General features: G+C 36.0%; 1 protein-coding gene across 5 annotated transcripts in view; it reads right to left on the minus strand.

The window, feature by feature from the left end:
• Positions 1-21,511, minus strand: part of fam13a (family with sequence similarity 13 member A) — a 67,713-nt gene that overhangs the window by 17,803 nt on the left and 28,399 nt on the right. For all 5 annotated transcript variants that reach the window (XM_023333798.1, XM_023333795.1, XM_023333799.1 and 2 more), the window contains 6 exons: positions 13,917-13,958; positions 7,669-7,710; positions 7,395-7,577; positions 5,063-5,261; positions 1,644-1,702; positions 1,329-1,371 (listed from right to left, as the gene is read on the minus strand). In XM_023333798.1, coding sequence (XP_023189566.1) covers positions 1,329-1,371; positions 1,644-1,702; positions 5,063-5,261; positions 7,395-7,577; positions 7,669-7,710; positions 13,917-13,958 — 568 coding nt within the window. The remainder of the gene's footprint in view (positions 1-1,328; positions 1,372-1,643; positions 1,703-5,062; positions 5,262-7,394; positions 7,578-7,668; positions 7,711-13,916; positions 13,959-21,511) is intronic.

Here is a 21,511-nt window from a genome sequence, read left to right on the forward strand (position 1 = left end):
CTTAAAGGTGACCTACTATGCTTCCTCAAACAGCATAGCATGACTTAGGATAAATCATGTTCATTATATTTTGTGCACAAAATTATTCTTAGATAATGAGATTTTAGTCTAATCAGTTCTTCCAATTTTGAATGGCTGCAAACAGATGCGCAATTATACAACTGTGCATCTTTGAAAAGCAGTAGTAGAGCCTTCTGCACAAGCAACAGGAAAGCAACAAGTTCCTTTGGAGTAGTAAATCAACAATAAAACACTTTTCCTGTAGCCACTGTACAGCAAATGTAACAATAAAACCAGCTGCATGTGCTGGTTGCTAGGTGATAGGCGGAACTCCTCTGGGGTTGCTAGGAAACAGTGCCTGCATATTTTGGTAGTGGCTATATTTTGGTAATATGTATCGGTACTGCAGATACCGATACGTATTATTTTAAGTGTATCATAAAATTTCTGACCTTTAGGTATTTTTGTGTTTTGTTTTTTCTTTGAATTATTTGTGAACACTGAGGACAAAATTTAGTTCATTTGTGTCTTCAAAATACTAACATATAACATATTTAGAAACAGAACAATGTTTGTGAATTGTTTCTAAATAAACAAAGTGCAAAAAATGAAACAGGTTATACTCATGTCAACAACTCGCTCAACTAGTTCACGTACGTATAATGAAAATGCACGATAATCCCGTGCACTTTATCCTAGGAAAAATAAACACGTATAAGTTGCTTCTGAATACAAGATGAAGTTCCAGCCAAACTATGAAAAAAGTGTGACTTATAGAGAATAAAATACGGTAATCTTCAGATCAGTGTATGTTTATGTACAGCAAAAGAGTTGTAAACTCTTCCTTATGCGCCTTCTGTCTTTCTAAATGCTCTAAATTAATCCGCCGATTATCAAACACATTTTGTTTTTAATATCAACTTCTTGGAAAAAACTCTTGAAACTTCAGAATGACACTTTCAACCGTGTCTTGGATTTCATTCATTCACTGTTTCTGCTTGACTAGTGTTTCTCCACCCTCATCTCCAGTCATTCTCACCTGAACCTCCATGACCTTTTATTCCTTAAATTGTCACATGTTGATTCTTTGCTGGTTGGATCCTGAGAACGAACTGTACCACACAACATTATTCTGCCTTTTTGGGGACTTTTTGTTATTCGGCTGCACACATTTCTAATTTTTTGAGACCTTCTTTTATTCCACAGTAAATGTTCTTGTCTGTATTACTCGCTGTGCATTTTAAGACACTAGTTTTTACGTTTTCAACAAGAAAACTTTTTGTTTTCTTGTTGAAAGAAAACAATAAGTTAAGAGCAAAAGAACCAACCTGTGAAGCAGATCCAGGCTCGTCTTTCCTTAAAATCTCATTCCTGGAGAGGGCGATAGGAAAACCATTTCAGCAAAGGTTAAATCTCTGGATGTGAACAATAAACTCCTGTGCACTTTAGCCTAAAAACCTCAGGAAACCCCAGGCAGTAAATACATTCACATGTATCTCTGTTCTTATCAGGTCAAGTGTCAAAGCATCTCATTAGATAAAAACACGGTTGTCATTCTCAGCAGGTAACTTATCAGTGAGAAACCATCACCTGGTTAACAGGTTTGACAAGCTGAGTACAAAAGAGTTGAGATTTGGGTTTACCCTTTATGAAGTGGGTCCATGTGGGTTTCTCCAGGTCTTTCACCAAAACATTCTTTAATCTGCAAAAAATTAAACCCATTTAGAACGAAAATTATTTAATCAACAAATCTTATTCATAATTTTGATGCTAACATGGAGCAAATGGTAAAAATCAAGCTAGAACAGTTTCTAAGTCCTTTCTTCTGACCCACCATGTTGATTTTGATAAAACCTGACTTATGATTGTCTCAATGATTGTTAGTCATTGATACTAAGACATGATAAAAAAAAGAAAAAATAAACACGGTCCGCTGAATTATTCTCTTCGGTTCACAAATTCTGTTGTAAGTATGCCAGGCCAATTGGTGGCGCTGTAACACCGCCACAGAACAATACAAAAAAACCACCAAAATGCACCACGTTTGTTATAGAGAGACAAATGGAGCTATTTTTAAACCTCATTGTTTAAAAATAGATGCGGCTCGCATGACAACATGGAAACATGAAACTGCCGATTCGAAATTTATAGGCTCTTTTACCCGGGTTCAAAAAGATTGTTTCTGGTCAACCTAAATGACCAAAAACCTTTGTGGACACACCTAAAATTCTCTCAGTATGGATGTGACCTAAAATAGTCCCTAGTTACTAAGAAGAAGCAATGTGAAGAAGACGAATAAGAAAAAAATAAAACTAATGTTAACCATTTCTTACACTTTTAGGTTCAGTAAAGCTGATACGTCTCACAACAGCCAATATGTTACGGTAGTTTTAAATCAAAACAAACCTAACAGATATAAAAGTATGATTGTTGTATATGCTAAGCTAAAGAAGGAATAACAATATAAATTAGCTAATATGCATTAATAGTTAAGTATTGAAGTTTATGCTTGTGTGAATTGGTGTTGGAAAACTCAGATGCTGTCAAATAAAAAATGCTGATAGATTATTACACTTTGATATATTAGCTAAGCATAGTAACACTTTTCTTATCTCTGCTCTGGAATGTCTTGGCTAACCATGCTATAGGTTCTTGCTGTAAGCATCTCGGTTAGGAAGGCTATGTAGGGAATGTTGCTAGCGAGGCTATCTAGGCTAACTCACTATCTAGTTTTATGAGTTATCTTGACTGTAAACTCAGCAGGCTTTGTTGGAGATCTTGCCTGTAGGGTGTCTTAGTTATAAGCTGTCCATACTCACTTAGGCTATAAGCTAACTTGCCAATTCCAGCTTTTTGAACTTTCCCAACTGTCTAGATTTCAAACTATCCTGCTTATCTAGGCCACAAGCTAGCTCACTTATCTCTGCTGCATGTCTATTATGTCTATTTTGGCTATCTAGGTTAAAGCTATCTTGGCTATATAAGCAATCATGTTGGGTTATTTTGGCTACCTATACTATGTGCTATCTCAGCTATATAGTCTATAAGCTCTGTTGGCTATCTAGGTTACTTTATACTATCATGGCTATTTTAGTTGTACACCATCTCTGCTATCTTTCCTGTTATGTTTTTTGTTTTATTTAGCTAATCTAGGTTGCAAGCTAGCTTGCCTGTAGGTAAAGTTAAGCCAATGCTATTCATACACTCAGCCAGATTCTGATCATTTATTTTAGTAAATCAATTCACTAAATGGCATCTAGCTAGCTCTTTAGCTAGCTAGATTTCCCGATGTTTTTTTGCTGCAGAATCAAAACAAAGTTAAAAATTTTTAAAGCTGATGTTGAGCTTTTGCAACTTTTTACTTAAAACGCTGTCATTCTCAAAGAAAGCTGTTCACACCAGCTAACACAGATCATGTCTAACCTAGAACCTGTGGTGCTATCATGTGTCATCTGTGCTGTTATGTAACTTATTGGCATGCAGGGAGAAAAAAATAACTGTGATCTGATCGTCTCTTTACTCCTGTTCCTTGCGTATGAAGCTAAATAAATCAGTGAGTCAGTCAAACAGCATATCATGTAGTTCAATCATGAATAATTTTATCTTTGAAATATGCATGTAAATATGTTCGACCGTAAAATGGCCATCGTGTTACTGCTAACATACGGTTCAGTCTTTTTATAGCAACTGGCATGATGCTCAGAATTAGAAGATAGTTGACCAAGTGGTGGAACATGATTCAATTTTTAATAAGTTAACTGCAGGTTTGTAACAAATTAATTGCATCTGAATTGAAAACGACAAACTGACAAAACAAGCAACATTTTCCATTCAAAAGTTCTTTTTTACGGCTCAATTAAAAAATTGACATATGAGTTCAACAACAAAGATATTTATTATTTTTAATCTGTTATCAGGTTGGTGCTAAGTGCTATTCTATCCATTCAGCTTTCCAGTGTTTCAAGATTCCAATGATTTAACTCTTTAGAAATGTGGACTGTGGGTGCTGTGGTGGCGCAGGACATGATGCGCCACCACCCACATTTGGAGGCCTTAGTCCTTTACATGGCGGTTGCTGGTTCGACTCTGCCTGGTGACCTTTGCCGCATGTCTTCTCCCTTCTCTCATTAATGTCTTTCACCTCAATTCACTATCAAATAAAGGCCAATAAAACCTTAAAGATGCTTTCTGAGCTTGATTTGCTTCACTGCTAAGCTAACTCTTTTTAGCACAAACTGAACGCAACAATAACCTTTTCCAGCGTCCAATCAGATCGTTTTCTGAAGCAGAAATTAACCCTTAGTGGGCCAAGAGAAGCGGCTTTGTTGTTTGTGGATGTTGCTTGTGCGGCAGATTTAAAGTCTTACCAGAAACATGAAAATGCAAAAGTTCTGCTTGTTTTGTTTTTTTTGTAGAAGGAAACAAAACTAAGCAATTTATTGATTAATCTATGTAATTAATTAATTGAAATCAACGTGTTCAAGTCCCAGGCTTATGTTAAACAAAAACTTATGTAAGTTGAAGGATCTGCACACTAATGCAGCCATTTTATTTAAATTTTCTTTTTTTGTTTTTTTTGGGAGAAAACATAATTAATTCAAAGATAATACATTTTCCACTTACATGTTAGAAACACGACATAGAATAAAACTTGAATAATTTCCTTTTGTAATACTCTTGAAGTGGATAATGGCTAATTGAGCACTTATCGCTCCCTAAATGTGAACTACTTTACCTAGGGGAAAAATGAACAATTAGTACTGTCTGCTGGATATTACATGATGCTGTGCAGTGGTTGAAAAACCATTAAACAACTTCCTGTCATTTACCAGCTTGCCTCCAGTAATGATTCTCACTAACAAGACCTGACAATTATTTGCTCTGCGGAAAAAAGGATGACAGGGTGAAAGTAAAATGCTTCTTCATTACTGGTGCATTAGTGGAGAACATGACTTGCTCTTGTTAAAATAGAACGAAATAATTTGAGCCTCATTATACTGACATTAACATCACTGCGCGGTACCTTCCTATAAGCTCCAAACAGAGACGAGGCGTGACTCACCGCGTGGTCAGGCTGGTTGTCAGTGAGTTGCACCAGAGTCGGGCAGTGTTTGGACTTCCTGGAGGTCCGGGCGGCCCGGCCGCTCTGGCCGCCCTGCGACTCCACGCCGCTGGTCGGCTCCTCCCCGGCGCTCCCTGAACTGCTGCCGCTGCTCGACGGGATGTTCTCCTTGTTGGTGTCGGCTCTGGTGGATGCAGCTCTGCTCCCGGATGGAAAAAAATCAACCCGAAAAGAATTACGACGTTAGACATCTGCCTTCCATCTGACTCCTTCCTGTTTTTTTTTTTTTCAGCTCGATGTCGGATGAAAAACAAACACCAAGGTCATCCTGGTGGCTTACTTATACTCTCTCAAGCAGATAATTTGCTGTGTAGCTTTGTGCTAATTCTATTTACAGTATATTTAATCTTAATGACACTTTCTGCTTCACTCCTCTAATCCACATGTCAGCGATCACTCAGACATCAACAAGGATTAGCTTCTTACTGGTGTGATTCCAGTTGTTTTGACTGGATAAAGTCTCTTGCCACACAGAGGAACATTTTATACTGTCCTTCTGCTGGTGAAAACAGACAACAGAAGCTCCGAGGTCAGTTTTTGTTAATAAAAAATAAAGCTAAAGAGTTTTAGGGGACCTACTATGCAAAATTCACGTTTTGCACGTTTTTTTATTTATTTTTTTTTTTTACTTTCATTTTGATCTCAACTGCTTCTAATAATAATGATAAAAAATAGCCAGTCGTATTTTGGCAATAAGTTAAAGTTTTTTTGGTGTCTGGAAAAAGAGCCTTTTCAAAAACCTTTTGTTTGTTAAGTCACGCTGCACCGTTACCTAGCAACTCTACCCTGTCACCTAGCAACCCAAGTTGAGCTCTGGCATGTCTCATCAACTAGTTTTATCGCTGTCTGCATTGTACAATGGCTGCTGGAAAAGACAAGTGTTTTGTTGTTGACTTACCATCCAAAAACCACTTCCTGCCCTCCTGTTGATTGTGCAGGAGGCTCTACTTTTGCTTTTCAGAGATGTACAGTTATATAATTGTGCATTAGTTTTCAGCCTTTTGTGTAAACAACTTATTTGGTTTTAAAGTGACAGAGAACCTAAAACATCTTATTCTGAAATGAACTCAAACTGGTCAGACTAAAATCTCATTATCTAAGAATGATTTTGTGCAAAGAATGTAATGAAATATTCCATATACATATCCTAACCCGTACAAGGAAGTAATAAGTAATCATTAAGTATTAAGTTAACCTTATTGGGAAAAATTTCTTAATCGCTTGGGATTAAAGTTTGGGATTTTATCTTGTGATGCATTTACTCTTTACTTGAGTTCACTTTTGTGTCGTACTAGTTTTAGATTTTTTTGAATGTTGTAATTCGAGTAAGGGCAGGAATCTTAGATTTCCAAGCAAATACATAAAAACAGTTAAAATTAAAGGAGGCAGCATGAAGGCATTGGATTCAAATCCTGGCCTGGAGTCTCTCTGCATGGAGCTTGCAGGTTCTCCAGATTGTGCCAAAGAGAGAGAAAAATATTTAATATGCCTTCAAGGTTTCGCTGTCATGTGGTTACATATTATATAGATGAAATACCAAATTGTTTGGTTATCACATTGACAGAGTATTTATGAGTGGAGATCAGTTTTAGAGAACGTTTGGTGTTTTTTTACATGACGAATTCATGTCCCTAATATAATCTTACTATGCTGTAATAGGGGGTGAATGAAATAATGAAACTGTTTTTTAGGGAGCTAATGTTGGATTTTTAATGCTAAAAGTGACGAGTCAAACTTTGTTGTGGGCCACATTAAGATCATGAATGTCCGGAAGGGGCCAGTTGTGGTACAATGTATTAATAAAACTACCAATTAATTATCAATCTGCTAAAATTTCAATTAGTACTTCTTAAAAAAGCATTTTTTCACACCAATGTAGTTTGATCCTATACAAATGAAAATTTTATTTGACTGATACAATAATATTTAAGTATACAAATGTTAGATTAAAGTTTACTTTATTTGCCATCTTAGTATCTAGAAGGCCACATAAACTGTTATGGCTGTCCAGATTTGGCCCACGAGCCTTGAGTTTGACACCAGTGGTGTACAGGCAACAAAAACACAGATTGGATATAATTTTTCTTAAAAAAAAAATAAAAAAGTCAAAACTACTTATTTGAGTTTACTCATAGCTGTTGAAAATAAATTTAGTTTGACCTGTAAGAATGAAAATACTTTTCCACAGAACTGTACATAAAGCACAGAAGTAATTATGTTACTGAAATGAAAACTAATTTCATGCTGGAAGGATCAGAGAGGCAGATTGTACCGGTTTCTTTGCCTGAGGCCTTCCGCCTGCTGCTCCCTCTGCTGTCGACGTCTCTGTCGCGCGGTTGGCGTTCTCGTCAGGCTCGAAGGTCGCGAGGTCAAGTCACAAGTCACCGAAAGCTGATTTGTCCCGTCAAAAAGATGCTGCTCCACTGCTGAGCGGATGGTCTGATCCAGAAAACTCCTGGGAAGAAAAAAGAGACGGTTAAAAATGATTACATTTACAGCAATATGTTGGATGTTTTCATTGAATTTATGTGCAAAAGACAACTTACTTCACCACATCTGGTCTGCAGTGGACAGGAGAGAGGTGGTTACTGCAAAGAAAGCAAGTGGGGAGAGTTAATGCTGCAAAAACAAATGGTCACAACAGGTCAGTGAGCAACACTGAACCCTCCCGGAGGCCCGAGTTCGAGCCCTGCGTGATCCAGTGTTAACTTCAGCTCAGCTTAAGGAGGTCCTGTGAGAGCAAGTTTCTATACTCAGGAAAACAAAAACAACCCTGGCACCAGCTTCAGAAAATAGTTACACAACACAAACATTAATTAACAGGATTTGTTCTGCTCAGAGGAAAATAAATAATACATTTAACTACGTTCACATCCATCCAAAACCGCTTGATGCATCCTGGCGTTGAGGCAGCGTTACATTAGTTTTAGGCTTTTCTTTAAAGTTTAGTTTTATTTCGTTATGATTTTTTGCTCGTCTAGTTCATTTGGTTTTAATTAGGTTTTAAAATGTGCTTGCTAAATTTTATTAGTTATTATTACTTAAATATTGTTTAGTTGTTATTAGTTATAGTGGTAGTTTTTGTTTCTTCGTACTTAATTTTTAGGTGCAGAATTAAAATTCACAAAAGTAAAACGATTGCATTGTGATTATCTATGCACCGATTGGGTCATGAATACTCAGCACAAGATATAATTTTCAAGAAATTTATTAAATTATTGTTGAATAACCAACTGACTCTAGCGTTTTCTCCCAACTTTTGCGGTTGCCATTTTGCTGCCAGCAGGAGTATGGAGCGACGTAATTTGACGTAAACTGTTTGTGTAAAATTATTTTACATCAGTTCAGAAGGCTAAAAAATAGATTCAAAAACATAAAAACAAAGATTATTACATCTATAATTTCAGTATGTTTTAGTTAGTTTCACAACACATGATAGTAATAGTTTTTCCCCATTAAAAGCAGTTTTTATTTATTTCAGCTAACAAAAATATTTTCTCAATTTCTGCTTGTTATTTCATTTTGGTATCTCTATCAAACAGTGACTCCGCTATTCTACATTATTAGTCAAGCTAACTGCTAGAAGTGAGAAAATTATTTAAAAATATCAATACTGATTATCGCAACGACACGAGTGTAAAAATATCAATACTTCCGTTTCAGATTCCCTCTCTAAATTTTATTTTATTTTCAACTCAGTAAAACAATCTTGCTTTGATTTGCTCTGAAAGTATAATTTTTTGCACTTTTTAAATTTAGAATCAATACACGAAAATTTGTTTTGTTTTTCAATTGTTTCAGTTTATTATCTAAAGATATTATTAAAATATTTTGTAGATTCCTGTAAACTTTATATAAATTCTGTCTTAAGTTTTAACAAAAATAATTTAAAGGAAAAACCACCAAAAAACCTTAAGGTAGGAAGTTTGATTACATGTCATACTTACATAGTAACTATTGGTTTTGGTATTGATATTGGTGATACCAAGTATTGTATTTACTTGGTATTGGATCAATAACAAAAATATAAGAATTGCAAACTCTGAAGAGTTTCTTTCCAACTTTCCAAAGTAGACAGAAAACTACTTTTTGATTTTATCTGATCTCCACTAAACTCAAACATTAGAATTATGTTTATTTTTTGAGTTTATTGTTAGATTTTTTTTAGCTCATATATGAAAATGTCAAATATTAATTATATAAAATTATTAGAAATGGTCCTTAACTTCCTCACTGCCTTAATGTCTGCCTGTCCTGGAGTACATGTCCCTCAACATACAGAGATATGGACAAAAAGCCTCCATAAACAGCGGTGTTGACAGTGATAGCACGGCTTGGCAGGCGGCCATGTCTGCAGCGCCGATAACAGAACAGATAATAATGGAGACAGCGAACAATTGAAGGTTAGTCAGGTGAAGCTCTGCAAAATGACTTCTGGCATATTGAAATCTGCAAACAAAGACAGTGAAGAAGATCTAAAGAAACCCGGTGGTCTCATAACCAGATAAGGAGCTTCTGAGGCTGTTATCTATGTGCAAATTCAAATGATGAAATACAGTCAATAAAGGTCGGATTCAGACGTAAAAGTTAAAAAAGTTCCTCCAGAGTTAGCGGATTTTACTGATTATGTCAGAGCCAGAACCTTTCCAGGGCAACAACCTTAAAATAGCCGCGACTCAAACTGTAGCAGGTTAAAACAACAGAAAGTGGTTTAATGGATCACCAGTGTTGACTGAAGCCTTGATGTTAACGCCAAGAGATCTGCCAGGCAGAAACGTTTCAGTAATGTGGTCAATCATCTGTAAATCTGACCTCCTCACGTTTTAAAAGTGATGAGATGATTAATAATAAGATCTACTTAAAACAGGAGGCAACAGGCGACAAGTGTTAAACCTTAGAGGACATTTGTAGCACCCAGACTGAGCTTGGTGCCAAGATTTAACTCTGACATTATGATCTTTTTTGGCTTCTGAACATTTACAATAAACACATGAGTATTTTTGACTCATCAACCTGCTTATACCTGTAATGTACTGTACTCTCAAATGGAAACATAGTAATATATTCACACTGTATGCAATGGAAGCACTGTAAAAACACAAAATCTTAAGTATTTATAGTCTAAACCAGCTTACCAGTAACTTTTCAAGAAGATTTAGGAAATAATTCCTTAATATTGATGAAAATGTACAAGTTATATTGGATTATTTCACTTATAACAAGACAATTTTCATGTTTTAACTAAAAATAATTCAGCTTCTATGCTCCACAAATCTGGAACAAACTTCCAGAAAACTGCAAAACAGCCGAAACACAGAGTTCCTTTAAATCAAGACGAAACACCCACCTGGTTAGTTGCTTCGGAACCATAATAACTGGAACATTGAACAACATTTTGATGTGTATTTATGATTTTAATGGTAGCATTTGACAGAATCCAATGCTTGTCATCCGTTTTCACAATTGTTGACTTTATGGTGTGTATATGACGTTTTATTATTTTTATGATGTAAAGAAAGAACTATCCTGCAAAAACACAAAATCTTATCAAGTAATTTTGGTCCAGTTTCTAGTGAAAATATTTTAGTGCGTTTGAAATAACACAAAACTAACTTAGCTTGTTTTGAGTCAATAATTCCTTGATATTGATGAAAAGTATATCCCATATTGGCAGATTATTTCACTTATAACAAGACATTTTCCCCATGTTATAAGTGAAATAATCTGCCAATAGAACTAGAACTTTTTCATCAATATTAAGAAATAATTGACTCAAAACAAGCAGCTATTTCTTGCTGAAAAGTTTCTTCTAAGTTAGTTTTGTTATTGATTCAATACCAAGTGTAATAAGATATTTGCACCAGAAACTAGACCAAAATTACTTGGTAAGGTTTTATGTTTTTTGCAGAGTTTGAGCTGCTTTGTTCCTGAAATGTGCTAAATAAACCTGACTTATATTCTTAATTTGTAAATATCCTGATGCCAGAAACTGTGGTATATAAATAGTCATGGTGAGAATCTCATACTGGAATTGAATTTGAACAACTGTTCGTGCTTAACATGATAGCAGCCAGTAAATCTATGCTTTTTTTATGTGTCTGCTTGTATGGCAGCCAATCTGTTAATGACATTAAAAGCTGAGAGAGACTGCCAGTAAATGTCTGTCCAGTAATTAAATATCATGTTGCAGATATTCTTAAACAGCCCTCAGATTTATGCAGGACACCTGCTGGAGTTTTGGCAAAGCGGCCGTGCCGACAGCACGGACAAACGTTTCCAGCTGACTTAGCTTTGAGCTAACAGAGGGGGAAAGTTTCCTGGTGAGTTAGAAACAGCTGAGTCAGAACCTGCAGGCAGGAGAGGGTGAGTCAGTGCAGCAGAAACGTCACCAAGAGGAAAGATGTGACCCGAGTCACGGACTCTCTTTACAAAAAGGTCAGTTTACTACCTAATTACGTAACTATGACAAAATATTAGAGAAAAAAATTCTCCTTTTTCCTTAAGATATAAATAAAAATGTGAGTATGCAAAGCTTTAAATCTCTTTCCTTGTTTTCTTAAAATAAAATAATAGAATATTAATAGAAAAATGACAAATTACTAAACGCTGATTAAATAAATTTTTATTAGTATTAGTAATAAATATAAATATTAAAACTTAAATAATATAAAATCTTAATAATAAAAAATAGATTAGTAAAACAATGATAAATTAATCAGCCATGATTTTCTTAAAGTCCCCTACAAAAATATTCAAGAAAATTAAACAGAATTATAAAATTTATATAAAGAAAAATAATAATATAACTTTCATATAGTGATAATAAAATGTGTTAAAATAAAAACGAATTATTGTATAATAAGTTAGGTATTAATATAGATCAAATTAATATTGGAATTGATTAAATAATTTTAAATTAATGACAAGAACATAATAAAAATACTGGTGATTAAATCAGTATAAATAAAGTAAAACTAGTAATTTCAGCATCATAACAATGAATGTTAAGCTAAATATGTAACAATTTGACCTGATCATTGCATCATCACCAAATGACCGTTTGAATTTTATCTTTTCTGATATAAAGCAAAAGAAAATATAGAAAATATAGATATAGATCTTATTTGTTGTTGAGAAGTTAAAACCAGTTAAACTCAATAAAAAGTAAAAAATCCCGACATGAAGTACTTTTTTTATTAAGTTAATTTATCAAAAACACTTAACTAGCAAGATAAATAAATTGATATGAAACAGTAAATGTAACAATAGTTTGATCGTAATACAGTGAAATTAACCTGGAGCTAAAATGACGTTTGGCTTTTTAAACTGAAAACACAAATTTCCAGCCTAATTATAAACTAAAATCGTTCTGAATGGTCGTCTCAGTTTAATTGTGTCTGAGAGATTAGGCTGTAATTCGTCCATGTCTGGGACTTTAATTATCAGGTTGTGCTATTCCTGCAGAGTTAAAAAAAAACGTTGACAATGCAGCTCTTTGTTAAAAGAAAGCTTAGAGATCGCCTCATTTATTTGCTCAACTTCAGACCCTCTAACTAACTGGATTAATTTGAAAACAAAAGTACGAGCGAAACAACATATTAGCTGCTCTGTTGTTGTTTTTAAAAGTTACTCGCCTTAATGTCATTAAGACTCCACAGCTTCCAGCCGAAACCAGTTAAATCCCCCAGCAGCGTTTACCAGAACACATCCGTTCAGGTAATCTGGTGTTACGCCACAGCCAGGTACGAGTTAGATAAACAACATCACAAAAAAAAAAAAAGTTGCTCTATGATTCACGCTGTCGGGGTCAGAGGTTAAACCTTAACTGGAATGTTTTCTACCGGAACCTTAAAATAAGCGTTTACCTTTCGTCTGTTTTGTATTAAATTGTAAAAAGATATACACATTGTATTTTTTTTATTATGATTTTATTTTGCTTAGGGAAATCAATCAATAAATAAATTAAGTGTATAAGCTGCTTAGTTTGTTATTATTGGTTTATTTAAGACAAGGACAATATGCAAACATCGTTAATAAAAATGCTTTGCACTAGATTTAGTGCAAAGATCTACTGCAAATGAAAGATGGAAATAAGCTATTTCCATCTGTAAATAAAAACACTAATATAAAACATACATTGAAAGTTTTATATGAAAGTCATATAAAATCACAGTACAGACTAATGAAACTATAACAATATAAACTGTACCAAATACCAAACCTCTGCTCGGTAATTACCAATGCTAAGATTAGAAATTACTTTTGTTTTGTTCTTTTACTCCCACTGATCAAATCTCCTCTAGTTGGATTCTTCGATATTTTTGGTGAAATATTATGACATAATAATTTAATAATAATAATAATAATAATAATAAATATTATTATTTTTTAATTTTTAAATTATGTTATGATATTATTGTATATTTTTTACTGTAACTATTGTACTTGTGGAAATCAATTAATTCATTTAAAAAACGGTTTTAGATGTGGTCTTATTCTCGACATTTTAAATTAATGACTAAATTGAAAATGTTATTTTTATGTTTTTTTGTTGTATTTTTTGTTTGTTTGTTTTATTGATTTTAATTCAACGAGTAAAGTGAAAAATAAAGTGTCAATGATATTTTATGAGGTGATGTGTCTAAACATGTGGTAGTTGTGCTGCCAGAACCAGAACCAGAACCAACCAGAACTGCCCTGGTTTCTCATTTCCTCGTGCTTCCATGGTTTCTGATGATGAAACTCCAAACCAACACACTGCTCAGTTTATTAAACACGGTAAGGCCTCCCTTACCTCATGTAGAATGGAGATGCTGGCCTCTCTTCATCCTGTGAGCTGAAATATAATAAAAAAGAGACACATTTAATTTACCTGGCAGCAGAATGATTTTATACAGAGAAATGGCGTAAACCTCAGAGTACACTGAGGCTTAAAATAGGCAGATGGAGCTGCCTTTTGTCTGCAGAATAATAGCGGTGCAGAGCTACAGATTTCTGCCTTCGTGGAAACCTGTCTGGTTTCTATAATAAACCAGCAGAGAAAGTGTTGCTTCTCCAAAATACAGGCTGCATTACTCCAGAACTTACATCAAGCTGTGCAAAATCCAAATACGTTTTATTTACAAAGCATTTAAAAAACACATTTAACTGACGTGCTGTACAGCCTGCAAACAAATCAAACCAAAACACAAAATATGAAAATGTAATGAAACAGTTAAAGCAGAATTAAACATACTGCAAAGTCTGTAGTCACATAAAAACAGAAATAAAAATAAATAAACTTATACCGTGTCAAAAGTCAGTGGAAAGGCCTGATCATCAGTCAAAAGCCTTTTGAAAAAACTGAAGGCGATGAAAAGAGAACCGACAGATCCCAGCATGAAATGTGTTGCATTAATCTAGTCGAGTTGTGACGAAACCATGGATGATCAATTCAGGTCATGTTTTAACAAGACTTGTTTTGGTTTAGCAACCTGGTGGAACTGGAATAAACTTTTCTGCAAAACTCTGCTGCCCTGTTTGTTGAACTTGAAACCTGATCCCAGGTTTACACCAGCATTTGTAACCTGTTGCTAAACGTGTGTTTCCAGATCACCAACGTTTGGAGGAGGAGTGTGTGAATTTCTGCTTGACTAAATGAACCCCTCCTCTGTTTTCTTCTTACTGAAGCTTAGAAAATTCATGGTTATGCTTTAATGTTGTCGGTGGTGGACACACTTCAGCTAATCAGGTAAGATGCTAGCGGGGCTTTAGCATTTCCGCTAACTTTGAAAATGTTCAGCACACGTAGCTTCCTCTAATTAATGGTTCCAGAAGAATCGGAAAGCGATTATTTACCTGCCTGTTTTGTAAACTTTCAATTGAACGTCTGCGCCTTGAATTCTTCAAGTAGTTAGACTTTTATTTTCATGCTCTTATTTTGAAATGGGTGAAAAATGTTTACAGAGCAGTTCTATTTCCTCTCCTCATGTTCTCCACCCAAGTTGTACCCTGAATAAACTATTTAAAATCTGCTGCTTTCCTGTGGTTAGTTAGGCAAATTCAGCAGCACAATTAGCAAAACTCAGCAACTATAAAAGTGAAACCATGAATCACTTCCTAAAGCGCAACATGTGTAATGACTAATTTGATTCTGTTGAAGGTTATATGCTATTTCCTAACACTTGTTATTTTATTGACACATGGTGGTGGCTGAAATTAGTGCTTTAGCATTAACTTCATCTAGTGCAGTGCTTCTCAATTCCGGTCCTCAGGCCCCCCTGCCCTGCATGTTTTAGGTGTTTCCCTGCTGCCACACACCTGGATTGAATCTATGAGTGATTAACGGGCTTCTGCAGTACTTGATGGCTGCAGAACAGGTAATGTGATCATTTGGATCAGCTATTCTGAAATAGGGGTACAGCTAAAACATGCAGAGCAGGGGGGCCTGAGGACTGGAATTGAGAAGCATTGATCTAGTGGAACTAATGGGTAGCAAAGCTAACTTTCTAGTTAACTTTCTAGTCAATGTTTAACTCATCAACGTTTGATGAGTTAAACATTGATGTGTTTAACTCATCAATAAACACAGATGAGTTAGTTTTGCTAAACTCATCTGTGTTTATTGTAAAGACATTGCCTTTATAGTATATTTATTTTGTTCCTATTTCCTTAGTTTGACACACCAGTTGTTTAGAAATGAGATTGATAAAGACTTGTGTCAGCAACACATGATGACATTATGCAACAGTGAGAGGAACTTGATGTTGGCACTAAATGTTGAAGTTGCTTAACATTCTGAAAAATCCTGGCACTCATACTGAAAATTTCATAACAGCCCGGCTCCTGTTAGGTCAGGGGGAGAATCTTTAAAGTGAAATGTTATATATTAAAGATTTAACAAACTGAAAAATAGAAGGACCGCAGTCAGACTGATTGAGGCCTGTTTGAATAAATAATTACTCAGAATTAAAGAAAAACAATGATCAGTTATCCTTTTTCCTATTTACCTTGTTTCAGTAAACTGTAAAATGTTTTAGCTCATTTCAAAAGGTGGCATATAAATACGTTTGACACAGATCTGGATAAATCTTGACTCTCATATTTTTGTTAGTAAACAGCAATCTTTGCATTAAATGTACAACTAACTGTAATTTTGTCTTTTGTGGTTGCGTTTAAGAGAGATCTGGTCATAAGGATGGGTCCTATTTATATTTGGAAGTCAGAATTTCTTAGTTTCAAGTCAGAAGAATCATTTCAAACACCTGTGAAGTCCAAGTCGTGGACTTGAAGAGCGAGACCGAAGACTCCTTCATGGTGGCTACATGTGTAAAAAATTGGAACAACAAACTTTGTTCCGACTCGGGTAAACGACTTCCACCTTTTCTGGCTGATTTCACTACAAATGTGCACAAAAAACACATTCTCAATTGAAGTGTTTCAATTACCGTGAATAAGAAATTAAATTAAAATCACATGTCAATAAATTTGTTCACATGATAAGTCATAACAAATCATGTCAGTAAACAGTTTTGTGAGATTATATTCATATTTCCGCTACGGCAACAACATAGTACGAGTTAGCCGTACTACGTTGTAACAACCAGTTAAAACCAGTAGTAACATCCGGCTGTTGGTCATGTGACTCATGATGCAAAAAAAAAAATTTCCATTGCAGTTTTGCGAAATACATCGATTACCATACGGCCAAATACCACTTCATTCTTGCTCAAATTTTATTAGACTTTTTTTTAGAATTTTTTCGAAATCCCCATTAAGCAACTTTATTTTTGTAATTTTTATTTGATCAATTCAATGATTAATGGAAACTCAGGTAGTGTGTTTCAGGAGTAGTCTGTGATTCACCCTATCACGAGTTTAAAAACTGACATCATCGTCTGGGTTTGGCCAAATTGTTTCTTAGGCATGAAAATTTGACAGCATGTAAATTATATCTGTCATGATTGTGACTTTTAACAGGTGGAAATAATGTTGTTAAACCTGCCTGACCTAAAACGGGCAAACTTTGCTCTGATTTGATGTCAGACAGTGAGAAACAGAGAGAACAGAAAAATAGCTTGTTATTGAGAGCCATAACTGGATGTTTTGGTCCTGCAGTGTGTTTTTCTACATGCTGTACCTCCAGGAGGCTTACGGGAAGAGGCAGGTACGCCGAGGGAACCACCAGCACCTCAACAAGCTCACAACAGAGGAATTAGGTTTCAAGTCAGGTGCAGATTGAAATGGGCCAGAGTTCAGTCAGCCTCCGAAGGTTTCCCCTTGAAATGACACAACGTCCAGAACATGTGCATGTTTTCCTCCGCTGCTGCTTTGGATCTCAGCAGTTCAGCTCCTTCCACATTTCTCCGAGCTTCAGTGCCCTCTGCCCTCCATACACATACCCACGTTATTAACCGGTGTTACACAGGCTGGCAAGCTCATTAAAATAATGGGGCTGTCACTGTGCTGCCATGAATTGCAAAAGCGGAAATCCTGCTTACCCACTACCTCTGTGAAGGGATAAGGAGAAGCTTTGGGAGACATGCTCGGAAAAGGACCGATCCCTACAGGAAGGCGAGAAAAAAAAAAGACCAAGAAGCCGGTCACCAGGGTCAAGCTTCCAGTTTTTCAACATTCTCAAAAGTGTTGGAAGTTATCGTAAACCTAAACCACTCCCAAATTCCTCTGCTTGACTTTCTTGTGGTCATTAAAGTTCTGTAGGTTTTTTTTTCTAAAGGTTTTTGTTGGACTTTGGATGATTTTTTGAGCCCAGTTCTTGTACTGGACCAGCACATTGAGAAGAACTTAAAGGGGTGGTATCATCTGCTTTCCAGCCACATAGTACCGTTTCATAGCACAATCTATGTTACCTTCAGTTTTTATTTAAAAAATGCTGTATATATCAAATATATCAAACATGAATAAAAAAAAAATTATTTGTAATTTAGCGCCTTGAAATTGGGCTTCTGTCTCTTTAAGGAGCTCCTGGTCTTTCTGAAACTCCTCCTTCAGAAAGTCATCGTCACATGGCTCCTCTATTAACCCCTTAAAAATATTTTTACCAGTGTAACACTGAGAAGTACAGTAGCTGGCATAATGAGCTCAGCTGAAGCTCAGTGCCACCAGGTGTTTGCTAACTGCTGGTGGCTAGTCTGAAGGAGCTGAGTGGGGGAAGCCTGAAAGCTTAGACACTGCAGCTCAATGGAAATCGAAGGTGATCCGTTCAAAATTAGTTTAGTTTATAATTTTTTAAATAGCACAATTGTGGTCAATGCAATAATTTGACTCCTGTGAATGCTGCTGTGAAACGTGAGCATATTTCTGATCATCAGTACCGGAAGAAAGTACAACTTAACTTTTTCTTCGCTCTGCTGCTGCCTTAAGTCAAGTCAAGTTTATTTGTACAGCACATCTCAGCAACAAGGCAGTTCACAGTGCTTTATATCATAAAAACATCCCAGAGTCACCAATTGTCAGGCGATAAACATCACATTTTGCCATCAGAATCACACCACAAAAACATAATTTAGTCACTTAGAAAACTGAAATAATGTTATAGTTTTTGCTCCTTTTTATTCTGTGTAACACACTTCTATCCAAGCTATCTTTTATCAATGTTTCCAATAAATATAGCTAATAAAGCCTCTGTGAAATCTCCTACATTTTTAGTCAACGTCAAATTGACTTTTCTCATGTCGACCTTGACTTTAAAACATGAAGCAGTGAAGGAGGGCGCCTATTGGACACAAAAGAGTTTCAGACGAGTTAAACTTGTTTATAAGTAATCAGACTGATTGGTTTATGGATATTAAGGTCAATTAAAGTGGCTGATATTTGCAACAATGTTGTTCAAGACTTTAGCATAGTGCAGTGGATCCCATTAACTGAATGACCTGCAGTTACTTGGATTCAAAGCATTTAGAAATCACCAGAAACTTTTATTCTGGTGAAAACACAAGATTAAAGGTGGAAAAATAAAGAGATTCACAAAATACCTAGCGGTCTCATTATCTCTGATAATAAGCGACTTTTAAATCCAAAGCCACTGGAAACCATCGCAATACATGGCTTTGATACTTGCAGGAAAGCCGCTTTTATCCAGTCGGCAGGCTGTTGCTGTAAACACTGCTTTTGTCGTCGGACGCCGAGGCTTCCTGACTAATGGCCAACAAGGCAGTAATATCAACAGGGTACCTGCATTCGCACCGCAGCGCTGCGTTCCTCGCTCCCAGCAATCTCTAAAGGGATTCTGAGAAATCCACTGGTTACATCACAAAATTCAGCGAAGCACAGCGACTCCACACAAACGCCACTATGCATCTCCTTATGAGAAACTCTGCAGCTCTGCGGGCGAAACAAGATCTCTTTACATAGTCAGGTTTCTGCAGGCTGTTTGCTGGATAAGGAATGAATGGAACTTTTTTGGTACAATTCTGGAGAAAAGTTTACATACGCCAACCATTTTGTTCAAACTCTTCAATGAGTTTAAATTTACACCTACGGGACCAAATGTCTGCATACATTCAGCTATATCTTGGATGAAATCTTTAATTAAGGCCTGGTGACGTCTACTTGGTGATTATGACTGACTTAAGCAGGTAGATCTTGTTTTCTGGGTTAATCTAATAGTGAGAACAATCAGACATTCCAAGGAAATGTGTGACGTTCTGAGAAGAAGTCTTTCTAAAACAGCTGCAGATTCAGAAATCATCAATTCAAGTTATTCTAAAGCCTAGTTCACACAGCAAAACTTTTATACTGACCTTTGTCCAAAATTTCCACTTCCGACAATCTTAAGACATAGTCCACCGTGCGTGGTGTGTTAAGAGTGATCTTGTCCCCCAATTCAATTGTACACTCACGCATGAAAATGGCTGCAATCAGGTGCACAATTATACCATCGTACATCTTTGAAAAGCAGAAGCGGAGCCTCCTATACAACCAACAATAATGCAAAAGACCATTTCTGAATAGTAAGTCAAAAATAAAACCCTTGCCTTTTCCAGCAACCATTGTACAGAGCTTAAATGTGCTTGAGCTCTGTTTGGGTTGCTAGGAAGCAGTTGGAACTGTACCGGGGTTGCTAGGTAACCGGCTTGGGTTCGCTGGGGTTGCTAGGTGAGGGACAGTACCTGCTTATTTTCCAGACACCAAAAAACACAAACTAGAGTGTAGACATTATTTTGAATCTGGATATTAGAGAAAATCCCAAATAAATTCCAACTTGTGCATCTGATTCTTATTTTTAAAAATTGTTGAAGTTTTATTTTGCATAACTATGCAACCCTGGAAAAAGAACAACTAAAATAAGAGCCCAAAATTAACATAACCGCAATGCATATTGCATACTGGACTGGAAACCTCTGAGAAGAACTGGTTATTGGTGGCCATTGTGTTCACTTTCTGTCAAAAAAGATGCTTTACAAATCAAGGAAAATCCCACCGTCAATTTGATTTCCACAGAGTGAGTTAAACCTGATCCAAGAGGCCGCAGCGGATCGGGATGGGGGAGTTCCTGGAATGTAAGGAGCCTGTGTCAAATCTAACTCAATAACAAAGCTGATAAAATAAGAATGAAATAAGCAACATTGAATTATGCTTTGAATATCATGTAAAATTCATAAAACTTCTAACAGTAAAATAAAAGTGACAAAAAAAACCTTGCATACCTGCTTTTTGCGCTGTGTCTGACACTTAGCTATGAAAAGTCAGAGCAAGCTGTTATATAGCGATGAGAGCAGCTACAGGTATGAAAGGATTTCCACTGGTGGAAAATCACCAGGTATATTTCAAAACCGCAGCTGCATAAAGCTGATTTTAATGCAGATTTATGGAAGCCTTACTTGTTAACGAAATCAAACAAAAATCTCTGAGCAAAAACAGCCACTAAGGATTAGAATCAAAAGCTTTTTCTGTATAAAAACATGTTTTTCTTCCTCTCTTTATATTGTTTTACTCTGCTGTAACATATTGGTTGGGGTTGCTGACGCACATCTCTGAGATGCTCCCGTCATCCCAGGTTGGGATCGGCGACCCAATCCGACTTGGCAGGTAAAGTTTTAGCCTGTGAGGGAAGCCGCCTGAAGATTTACTGGCCTACTGACACGGAGAAGATAACTTGGAAGTATCAGATTCGCTCCATCCATGTGCGGCGTGAAAGGCAGCCATTGTACCAAATCTCCGGCAGAGATTAAAACCTGATATGTTCTCCAACTCAACTTGTCTGATGACACAGAAGGAAAATTAGTAGGAACTAAAAATCATTGTACAGTGTTAATGAAATTGCACTCCAGGAATTTGCAATGCAATTAAAAATATGTTTATAGATTGCTTTTTACAACTTTACACACACGTAACCTTTCTGCAGAGCGTTAATGGATCCGGTGTTGATGCGGCTCTAATCTTTGATTT

Source organism: Xiphophorus maculatus, chromosome 5, assembly GCF_002775205.1.
Source record: "Xiphophorus maculatus strain JP 163 A chromosome 5, X_maculatus-5.0-male, whole genome shotgun sequence".
Classification (NCBI taxonomy): Eukaryota; Metazoa; Chordata; class Actinopteri; order Cyprinodontiformes; family Poeciliidae; genus Xiphophorus; species Xiphophorus maculatus.